The sequence below is a fragment of the Hesperophylax consimilis genome, chromosome 16, assembly GCF_061612785.1.
Source record: "Hesperophylax consimilis isolate HC1 chromosome 16, BYU_Hcon_1.0, whole genome shotgun sequence".
Lineage (NCBI taxonomy): Eukaryota > Metazoa > Arthropoda > Insecta > Trichoptera > Limnephilidae > Hesperophylax > Hesperophylax consimilis.
The window spans coordinates 19,343,565-19,355,724 of NC_142851.1; the positions used below are offsets into that span (position 1 = coordinate 19,343,565).

At 33.7% G+C, this 12,160-nt stretch overlaps 1 protein-coding gene across 2 annotated transcripts in view; it reads left to right on the top strand.

Annotated features, from left to right (window-relative positions):
• Positions 1-5,271: 5,271 nt before the first annotated feature.
• Positions 5,272-12,160, top strand: part of LOC149416840 (putative cytochrome P450 6a14) — a 34,212-nt gene continuing 27,323 nt past the window's right edge. For both annotated transcript variants that reach the window (XM_089641001.1, XM_089641002.1), the window contains exons 1-2: positions 5,272-6,286; positions 6,345-6,415. In XM_089641001.1, the coding sequence (XP_089497127.1) occupies positions 5,484-6,286; positions 6,345-6,415 (874 nt within the window). In that variant the 5' untranslated portion in view covers positions 5,272-5,483. The remainder of the gene's footprint in view (positions 6,287-6,344; positions 6,416-12,160) is intronic.

Consider the following 12,160-nt stretch of genomic DNA (forward strand, 5'->3'; position numbering starts at 1 on the left):
ACCACACATACATAAATAACTAGGTTTCTAAACCGAGAAACAAAAAACCAACACAACGTTCGGTGAAGCCTTTTTATACTGAACCGTCACGTGAAATGAGTACGTTCAAGGTCGTACGTCACGTAGACAAACTAGGATGTACACTCTTGAAGGGGTGTGTAATAAAGAAAAGACGGCAGGGAGGACCTTCCCTCCCCGGATATATATATAACCAAAGCCTTATGGAAAAGTTACCTACGGGACTTAAGGAAAATTATCGTAGAAAGAAGAGAAGGAAAAGTTTGAAGTAGAAAGGGCAGATCATTACAACTATCACATAGAATCATCTCCCAAAGTTAGTGCACTTGGGCTCCGAACACCCTGTATACGGATCTCCACATTTCAACCAAGCCGAGTTTTAAATCAACCGATATACCAGGCCTATGTACCTACAACCTACATAATATGTAGGTTGTAGGTACATAGAATTAAAAATATACATTAAAAATGTACATTCAAACTTCATCTGAACATAAATAAGTGTTATTCAATAATATTTTACACAATAAATCAACCAATTATTCAAAGGGTAACAATTATTTTACAAGCAATAATTATTCGCCTGAAACAACATTAGTTTACCAAAAAAATAATAACCAATTATTCATTCATATAAACTCAATAACTCAATCCTTACCTCTGTCGAAGAAATTAATGACCTGGGGATAACTTTCGACTCTAAATTAAACTTTATATCGCATATAAATAATATTAATAATAAAGGAATGAAAATGCTAGGCTTCATTCTTAGAAATTCCAGAGGTTTCAAGAATATTTCAACATTAAAATTTTTGTATACATCCCTGGTTCGTAGTCAAGTCGAATATAACTCCTCGATCTGGTCCCCCCACTACAAATTACATTCAGATTCAATCGAAAAAATTCAACATAAATTCCTAAGACACATTAATTTTAAACTCGGTATTCCCATTGAAAATGTAAACTATAATTACTTGATGAAAAATCTAAATTTATTAAAACTCTCAGATCGAAGAATTATATCCGACTTAATATTTATGTTCAAAATTGTAAATGGTAGTATAGACAGTCCTGATTTAAATAACCTCATTGAATTTCATATACCCACGAGAGCTACTCGTTCTAAAATTTTGTATGCAACAATATCAGGACTGAGTATTCCAAACACTCGCTTGTACCTAGGTTGCATGAAGTTAGTAATAGATACGCAGATGTGGCAGATTTATTTAACTGCACGCAAGGTAGGTACAAGCGGGCTATGCTATCAAATCTTTTCAATCAATATTAATTTAATCTAATTCTACCTTATTTGCACTATAGAAACTTATGTACTTGTATCTCTTGTTTACTTACTTACTTACTCTCTAATGTCATTTCACAATCAAATGCCACATATATTCCGCTGTCCTAGTTCTTGTATGTTCAATAGACCTTTTTTTGCAAAAGTGAGTTATGAATGCCAATATGTTCATTATCCTATTGCGCATTCATGAAGCTCAAAAAAACCATATTTTTTGTTTTTTAAGTGACATTTTAAGCATTTTTCGAGTGCCAATATCCACTCACGGAATAATGTTTCAGTTCTTATTTGTTCAATCTCCTGGATATTGAACATTCAAACACTCAAAGTTATGAATATAATATTTTTTAAAAAGTTCATAGATATTTGTTCAACATCCCGCAGAAGGTTGAGGTCTTGAATGTTCAATCTCCACTCTCAACCAATCAGGAGCCGGCTAGTTAAAATGTGCGGCCATGTTGATTTTTAGTTGTTTTCTAACAACGAAATTGTTCCACTAAAAATACGTTTAATTGCGAATATATACTGTTATTGAACTAAAAAATGACTTCACCGACCCCAGAATCAATAAACCTTAGAACAGTAGCTCAAATAGAAAGGTAAGTCTTAAAATTATGTCATTTATAGGCTTTTTCACCATATTTTACATGTACTTCTTGAATTTGCTGGGCAAATATACAGGGTGATTAATTTATTCAATTATTTATTTACAAACTTAGGACTTTTACCTAAAATGAGTATTGATAAATTATATTAGTGCATTAAAACTTCTTAGTATTCAAGAAATACAACAAAAGAGCTAGGACATGGAAATATGCAAGAAGTCAACTGTCCTCATAGTCTGATTGAAAGACATCTACGACACATATTTAGTCCGTTATCACTGCTGAGATCGCTGATGAAAACGAAGTCCAAATATTTCAATTTTGAATTCATTCAATTAAAAGTGTCTGATTTTTTGTTTTTTTTAGTCACACAAAAAAAAATTCTTATGTAGGAACTACAATAAAACCAACTAAGGCCCGCTACTAACAACAATAAATGTAATGTTAAATAGCGCACACCCATGACCCAAATCGCGGGATATTATAATTTTAGGATTTTAAGAGCTGAAAGTATTTAAAAAAATAATATTTTATTCACGATAATCAACATAAATAATAAGCTCACGGCAAATAAGACCTTCCGAAAGAAAAAAAATCTTTCTAAAGTAAGTAAACCTTAAAAATTACATTTATCAAATGTAGGTAAAAAACAATAAAAAAAAATGTTCAACTGAAAATTGAACTTTAATAATTTTACGCATCACTCGGGATTTTTTTAATGGAATACCGCACACAGTCTCAACTGCTCCCAACCATCTGGAGCCAGTGAGACTATGGAATCCCCAATTGGGGTATATTAGTATATTGTGAGACTGAAGGTAGTGTGGAGGGGAAGGAGATGGAGAGGAGAAAGAGAGGAACGAGGATGAAGGAGAAGAGAGATGGTATGTGAGTATCTATTCAGATCTGATCACCAAACACGGCTAAAGCCATTTCAATTCTTATGGTGGTCTTTACACCATATCTTCCTCTCTGGAACATGTCGCAAATAGACTATATGTTATTTTAAATGAATAATTTGTGAAAATAACATAAATGAGTCAAATAAAATTTAATTGCGCACGCCGGGATTTGAATTCGCGACCTCCGGATTTCTAGTCAAGAGTACCCCTAGACCACGGAGGCCGTAATACGTACGATGTAAGAATATTTCACATCACGCATGCACCGACAACCGATAGTAGTATATTAGCGGTAGGTACCTTTGTACTTGTGCATTGTTTTCAAACTTCCAAAATATTGGATGATTTATATAGAGCAGTTTTTGTGAAAAATCAACTCAAGGACTCTGTTTGTATATTTTAAAGTAATACTTTATGTCAACTACTAACTAAGATAAAAGTAAAGTATTTGAAATCTGAAAATCACCCTGTATATGCAATTTACCACTAATTGGCTAATTGAACAAAAAATACCTCAAACTTATGGGAGCCGAATTGTTCAATCTCCAGACGATATGTTCAATATCCAAAATAATCATTCATAATTTTCAAGCCATGTTCAACGTCCACCTTTAAAGTCATAATATGGGCATATTATAGCTTCAATCTTCGAAAAATGATCTTTAATAATTTCCCGTTACATATATGTATAACGAAATTACCAAATCGAGAATTGTTTAGAATTTGCCTGTAAAAACAAAAAAAACGTCTCCTGTAAAATTTGCTAAATGGTCTATTGAACATACAAGAACTAAGGCAGCGATTTGTAATTCTTTTTTTAAATATTTCTACGATTTTAACTTTGACATGTTATCATTGTTTATGGTATATTTATACCGTTGATATTAAATAAATATTAAATAAATAAATAAATACTGGATAACGCGATTTCGAAGAAATCATTTACCACATTGTGGGTAAATTATCGTGGGTAAATATTTGTTATTATTTCATATCCCGATGATTGTAAGCAGAGTCGAATGGTATTATGGAATGATATTTAATTGATTTTAATAAACTTTAATGACCTAATAATCACATTATTAAATTTGATTTACATTAATTTTTATAAAAAATAAATGGAGTTTTACGAATTAAACACAAAGGATTGCGTTTGATCAGTAACTGTGTATTTAAAAAAAAAAATATCTGCTTGAAAACCACCTATAAATATTCTGTATATTATAAAGTTTGGCATACGTAAAGGAATATTAAACCTTTAACATTTTTTTTTGTTGAAAAATTTAAAAAGTAGAAAATGGAATTTCATTACATTTAAACTTCAAGTCTTCATCTGCTGTAAAAATAGTGATAAAAATTTTTCCAGGGTTCCAGATCGTCGCTAATGCGTAGGTATGGCCTCCGTGGTCGAAGGGTAAGGTTCTCGACGAGCAAGCTGAAGGTCGCGGGTTCGTGTGATCCTAGCGTGCACTATTAAATTTTGTTCGTGATTAATTTGTGTTATTTCAAAATTTATTATTTAAAAATAATATGTAATATACTTGCGGCACGTTCCAGAGTAGAATATACTCTCTGTATCTCCCTGTTGTAAGATCACCTGTTGGAGCGAGTAAACAAATTATTCTCACCTCATAGATTATGGTCAAGAATTGCCTAAACATATAATAAAATCGTGCACTCACCCGTTGTGCACCCTTCCTACAATATTAAGGTTTCTTCTGGCCCATGCAATGTGCGCATTATCTTATCAGGTAGCACGTTAATCAATTTGTTACATATTATGTTGGTGATGAGGAGAAAATTACTTAAACTTGCAGATGCCAACTTTCAAACAACAGAAGAAAGAGACAATGGAACACCGAAAAAGAACGATGACTAGTAGTTCTATTTTTGAAGCATATACTAAAACCATTTGTTATGCATTCGGGTAGGTACTTAGTACCAGATTACTGCACATTATAAATACATAGAGGCATGAAACACAATCTTTGAGGTAATTATTTGAAATAATAGGAAATTATAAACTAACAGAAACAAAAATAAATTATATTATGACGCTTAACCACCACCGTTCAGAATTCAATTCCAAAGTGATATCTTACAAGCCTGCCGCATACCTGGAATTTAATCTCTCCGCCAATGGGTATAATTACTCTGAAATGAATTAATTCAATTAGATCAATTAAACAGAGTCTTCATATGCTCTAAAAATAGTGATAAAAAATGTTGGCTTCGTATTCAAATTGTAAATATCAAACTGACAGCGATGAACATTTTTGCCCCCTTCTGAATGGGACTTTATTTCGGACGAACCATACAGCAACAAAATTACGAATTTTCTCGTATTCGGACAATTGAACATTCCGGCCCTGCACGGCTTACTCCTTGTATTCTTTTATCTTTTTTATTATATTTGGTTTACTCATTACATGACGCAGCTGCTCTTGGTTGCCTCGTGCATTGTGCATTATATATTACCTCGAAACAATACAGCTGCAGGCTGGTTGTGCTTTGCACACTATTCTATGTTTATTTATTCTATCATCATCAAAACGTTTTGCTTTGCACTGTGCAAACATATTTAGTGTTTGAAAAGTCTTTTTATGAACTATTGAAGCATATACAATTTTGCGTTTGAAGTGATCAAAGTGACTTGCAATGGCTTTTTTAATTTTCACTTTTTGGTGTGACTTACTTTTGTGTTGTGCCTCTATAGGTTGTGCTGTGTATTTTTGGTTTCAACATAAGTTTAGTTATTGGAAGATGAGGGGTTTTCCCGGTCCAAAGCCGGTTTTCCCATTTGGGAACATTAAACAAATGGCACTTGGAAAAGAACATTTCGGAGAAGTTATGGCAAAAATCTACAGAGAAACGAAACAATACCCGTTCGCTGGGGCTTATTTAATGCACAAAGAAGTGCTGCTTGTTAATGACTTGGATCTGGTTAAATCTGTTTTGGTGAAAGACTTCGAACACTTCACAGACCACGGCATAAGTTTCAACGAAAAGATTGACCCGATAGTAGCGGGGCTGTTTACGCTAAATGGTAATGACTGGAAGAGACTGAGGACCAAGTTAACGCCAGCGTTCACGTCCAGTAAAATAAGAGGAATGTTTGATATAATAGCTTCCTGCAGTAGAGAGATGCAAACGTTTTTAGGAAAGCAGGCGGATGCCGAAAGAATAATAGACGCCAAAGACGTTATGGGCAAGCTCACTTCAGATGTCATCGTCTCCGTCGCTTTTGGGATTGAGTGCAATAGTTTCACTAATCCAGATCCGGTGTTTAAAAAAATTGGTACGATGGTGTTCAATGTTGACTTCAGGAAAAGTCTTTCCCAGTTCTTGGGATTTTTCGCTCCCAGCCTTCAAAAATTTCTCAACTTAAGAATGATAGCCAAAAACGTGAGCGACTTCTTTTACGAAACAATAGATAAAACTGTTAAATTTAGAGAAGAAAATAACATTCAGAGAAAAAAAAAAAAAAAAAAAAAAAAAAAAAAAATCTCAAATCATATTTAACATTCAGAGAGGTGATCTCATGCATTTACTCATAAGATTGAAAAATAAACAATCTATCGGAGATGAAGGTAGGTTTTCAAGTAAAAATTATAGATCTATCACAACTACTAACTACAGGGATTTCCAATAAGAGGTATTATTTTGATATTCAATAGTAAAAGATTTTTTATGGCCGGAATCGGATGGTATTGATCTGGACAACGTTTACTTTCAAGAAGACGGCGCTACGTGCCACACAAGCAACGAAACCATTGATCTTTTACGATTGAATATCAAAATAACAACTCTTATTGGAAAACCCTGTACTTTAACACAACTACTAGCAAGTAGGGTGGATAATGTACATGCAATAGTTCATTTCTTCTCCGGGTAGAAATAATGGTTGTAATATTATTACGGTTTTCTGGTTCTAAATCATAAGGTTTTGTGTTAAGTTAAGTTTAGATTTATTTATTTGGTATAATTCCATTATGTTTTGGCGAGAAGTATCTAAATATTTTAGATAAAATCAAAAATCAGGCGTAGTGTGTTCAATTCCTCGGCCGGCTAAGTCCTCCATCACAACACAAGCAACATTTTCGGCTTTCTGTGGTGGTAGTAGAAGATTTTCAAATGTTGTCAGGTTATTCGTAACCCGGGAATGTTTGCCTTTCTTTAAAAAAAAAATATATATATATATATATTTATATACATTAATATATATTTAATAGACATTGTATATATATATATATATAGCTGACTATAACTACACTAACTAACAATAAATATAATATTTATGTATTATATATACCTTCCGCTTCCGGAAGAAATTCTCTAAATGGTGGTGAAAACCCCATCAAACTCCGTTACATAGTTTAGAAGAACTAATCGATACCAGTACCATTTAGAGATACCAATGTATTGTCACGATTACGAATTTACTAAAAGTTTATCAGGAAACGGCTTGTAATACCATTTTTAGTTCATTGTGATCTGGGATGTTCCAGGATGTTCCCGAATGTTCCAGACTATTCCCGAACATTTCAGAATGTTCTGGAATGTTGTGGAATGCTCTCAAATACACTCGAATGTTCTGGAATGTTCTAGAAATTTCTAGAGGGCGAAATTTCCAACCATTATATCTTCAAAAGCACACCCTCAGGTAAAAACGGGAACCTTCTTCATGAATGAGGGATAGAGGGCTACAACACCATATAACCCCCTTGATCGTACTCGTTTCTGATTTTTAGCGGCACGCACATTGTACACTTACTTTTATAATATATATTGATTTAAATACAAACGGCACACATAAATATAACGTTTAAAAGTACAAAGTGTAAAAAAGTTTTAAATATAGAATAACTAAAAGGGTGTAAGTATAAGAACAAAAAGTAAGAAAATAAAATCAATTAATTATTAATAATATTATTGTTGTGACCCCCGATTTGTGTCACTCTCTTTAAATAAATACTCCGGGTTCAACAAAACACTTTCACTATACTGTGATAGATAAAATGACTCCATATATTACTCACTGAATACTCTTTATATTACTCGCAGTACCTCCATTATCAACAGCTGTGGAGGTACTGAGGGTGTTACTGGTGAGGAATTATGGGGGAGGTAGTGAGGGTGAAAGGTAGCCCCTTTCACTACTATCTATTGCAATCTGTGAGTCGGTATCATCTTAAACTACTTTATAGGATAACACAATTACAAAAAAATCATAAATAAAAGAATAATTATGTAATATGACAATAATAATCCCGAATATTATTATTTGCCGATGATGCCAACCATACAAATCCATAAACAAATTAAATGATTATAAAATTACAGGATGACTTAAATAGATATTGTTTGAATAATCACTTATTTTTAATTGTTCAAAGTCCACGCTCAAGAAGTAAGCTCAAGAAACGACAAAAAAGTAATTGCAAATCAATAACTAATAAATGAAAACAAATTTGAAACCAGCTCAAATATGAGCGATCTTTTCGTGTTTCTCGATAGTTAGTTACAATATAAATGTCACGCTAATCAAATCACAAACAAAGCAGCCAAAATGATTGGATTTAAAAAGAAATTCATAAGACTTCACAAACATTTTCATTATGAAATCATTATTCTTCGCGTATTATTATTGTATCCTACTATATTTGGTGTACGAGCCATTTAGAGATTGTGTCGACTTTGTGTTACATGTAAATAAACATTTTAATAGGCCTGGTATATCAGTTGATTTTTAAGCTCGGCTTGGTTGGAATGTCGAGCTTAGCACGGCTTGGAACATAATCCGTATAAAGATAATAAGCCTAGATATCAGCAATATTACACTATTCCGTATGATCATAAATAAACCACTCCCTAGATCGATATCTTCGGGCTTTTTGTATGGCCCCATTTTGTCACCCCCTTAACCACAGACGACCACAGATAAAACGGTCGTTTGGTCCAGACAGGTAAATATATTGTGGACCATAAAGAAATCTCAAGGCCATTTAAAAAAGTGCAAACATAGACAATATAACTGCACCCAGCTAACATCGTTCATTCACTAGCCCAAAAAAATTATATTTTAAAAATAAAAATATTGGAATGCAGGAAAAGGAAAATAAAAAAAACCCACAGCTATGCACACATCAAAATACTTTTTATTTTAAAAAAGACAATGGACAGTAATACAAAACAGGGTCAGTACAACCGATGTATTGAGCATTGATTTATCAATGAAGTAGAAGATAATACTAATATATCTAAACAAAACATGAAACAAAACAAGACACAGAAAAATAAAAACTAACGGTCTCAACTAGGAATCGAACCCTGGATTTCTGTCTTACTGCAACAACTTAATAGGATTTAATTTGACCTTGCACAAAAATACAAGAATATATACACAAAATACATATTCAACATGTTAAAAGATATTCATTATGTCAAGTAATAAAAAAAAGAATTAGAGGCAGGGCCGAACCTGTGCGGGCGCAATTAGACCAGTCCACTTCGGGCGCTGAATTTCCAAGGGTGATAATACCTAAACCAACGTAAGATTATCTTTCATAAAAACCACGCTACGCATACATAAAAATCATCAAAATATAATTGATTACAGTGATCGCCTATCTACTACCTAGGGCCTAGGCATCTACTGGCTTTGACAAGGAGCGCTAAAATTTTACTTGTGCCATGCACCATTTGGCTCAGGGCCGACCCTGACTAGACGAACAACAATAGTAACGCCTTTTGACATTTACATGATATAATTTAAATCATAATACATTAACCATAATATAAGAAATAAAAATCGTGTACATAATAAAAGCTTGTAAAGAAATATAGCTTGTAAAACAACAAAAGACACTATGAAATAGAAGTTAAGAACATGTAATTAATATTTCTATTTTGGATACTGACAATTCGTGGTGGAATCCATTATCTATAAATAGTATAAAATAAAGTGACATTCGCGTCTGTCTGTTTATGCGCTTAGTTCTTCTTAACTATGCGACTGATTTCGTTAAGGTTTTCAGCATCATTTAGAGAATTTACTCCGGAAGGTTTAGATAAATAACACATGCATTGACACATATTGATAAAAAAGCAGAGAAAAGTCGATATAAAGATTATTTTTGGCCGCTTACATTGCTAACGCTGGCGAGACCTTATGAGAATACCAAAATAATGTACTACGCAATTGTATACCTTAAAAAGGCCTACAGAAACATCTGTTATATATATATAAATGTTATACATATCGCAGTTGCCGTCTGGTCCCCAAAATCTCCAAGTGCGTCTTTTGTTTCCTGGAAGAAAGGGCTGCAGTCGGACCAATGCAGCTCAAAATGACCTTCGTCTTACCCAGAAAAAGACTAAATTTGAGACCAATGATTACACTATTCTAGTATTGTACACATATTTAATAAATTTCATCGATAAAATTAATTAAAAATATTTTAAGAAAAAGGAGACATGGTGATGGATTAATTCACTGCTGAACTTTTGAACTTTCTTGTATGGGAAAAAATAGCGTTTTATGCAGTTTCTGGAGAATTTGTAGGGAGCGAAAACAAAACTTCTTGAGCGAGTTTCACTGCAATATAAATTAGGTATATACCTTCAGAATATTCCTTCAAATGAGGATTCCACACTGTTCAAGTGTACTGTAGGTGACTTACATCTTATGAATATTAGAAGAGTAACAAATTTAAGTGTTAATTATTATTGCTACAGCACTAGAAGTTATTCAAATTCTCCTGCAAGGGTTTCATATAATTTCCACAGCTTTATCGTCAGCAAACATTATGGAAAATGCTGGTTAAATCTGAATACTTACATGATGCAATTCTGGAGAGGTTTAAATGACCTTGTTTGATGTAATCGTGGCTTTGTTTAGCAGTTTTAGCATCCTAATACGTTGTATAGTATCGCGTCGGAATACGGATAGGTCTGAAAAGGAAAATCAATTAAATTATTAGCCAATGAAGAACATTGTATCAAAGAACGAGAGGTAAGTACCTGTATTTAACAACGGGTTCGGGTCCTTCTTTCAGTTGGTGGAGATAGACAGGATATTATATGATGACTGGAAGATTAAGTGTTGCCAAGCATTCTTTTTTAATCCCAAAAGTACCGTATTTTTGCTTTGAATTGCGAAATGACACCCACAAACAAACGTATTTCTTGCTGCTTCTTGCTAGCACCGTATTATCGAATCCGTCTGAGCAACCTTTAACACAACACGGCATTAATTTATCACCTTGAAGAATTCTAGCACGCAACATTACTTTTAGATGGGTTAGAGTGACCAGGGGTGCTCAAACGGTCGATCGCGAGTGCTTTTTGAGTCGATCTCGAGAAAAATTTCCCGTTTTTCATGCCTTCTTTTTTATTATTTATTTGTAGCTCGTGGCGGACTGAGTAACTGAACGGAGTGTTCTGGAACATTGCAGATAATATCAGATATACATCTCATAGCCACAGCATCTGACAGAAAATTCTGGTATTTTATATCTGAAGATAAATATCCGAATCTAAGGCAAAACGCCCTTCAGTTGACGACAATGTTTGGGTCAACTTACTTGTGCGGGTCTGCATTTTCTGAAATGAAGATAATTATGTCAAAATATCGCAATCGACTAACTGACGAACAAATGTCATCGTGCTTGCGATTAGCACTCGGTAATTACGTACAATCGTATGAAAAGTATACTGAGGACATGCAATGCCACGCTTCAACATCCAAAGTCATTATTTAGTTAAGTTTAGAAACTAGAACTCGTTTATTTTTTTGTAAGAACCAATAAACTTGCAATTTTGAATAAATATAAGTTATTTTATTGACATTTTAGTGCAGACCTCCACCTACCTTGACTAAAAAAAATGCATATTGCGAACTAATTTCTGTCGTTCCTCCAAATTCTATGTGGATTCGTGGCCATGCAATTGTGCAACGTCCCCATATATACACTTATACCTGCGCCACGATACACCCTACCTAAATAGATGACAATCCTGCATCACACATACTTGCAGCCTCTCAGAGTCGATCGATCGGAATCTAATAATATTGAGGTAGATCGCCAGCAGTTCAAGTTTGAGCACCCCTGGGTTAGACGATTTTCAAAATTCAAAATATTTACGCTAAAAACTTCAACTGACCTCGACTTTCGAAATGGCGTCTTGGAAATTACCGTTAATTTTTATCGCAGCATAACATATGCTTAGCTTCTCTTTCTGTTACACAAGTCGCTATGGTAGAGAGCGAGAGATCAAACTACAATTTTTGCTCTGAGCCAATGAGATCTGAGTTTCAGCCACAACAGCTTTGT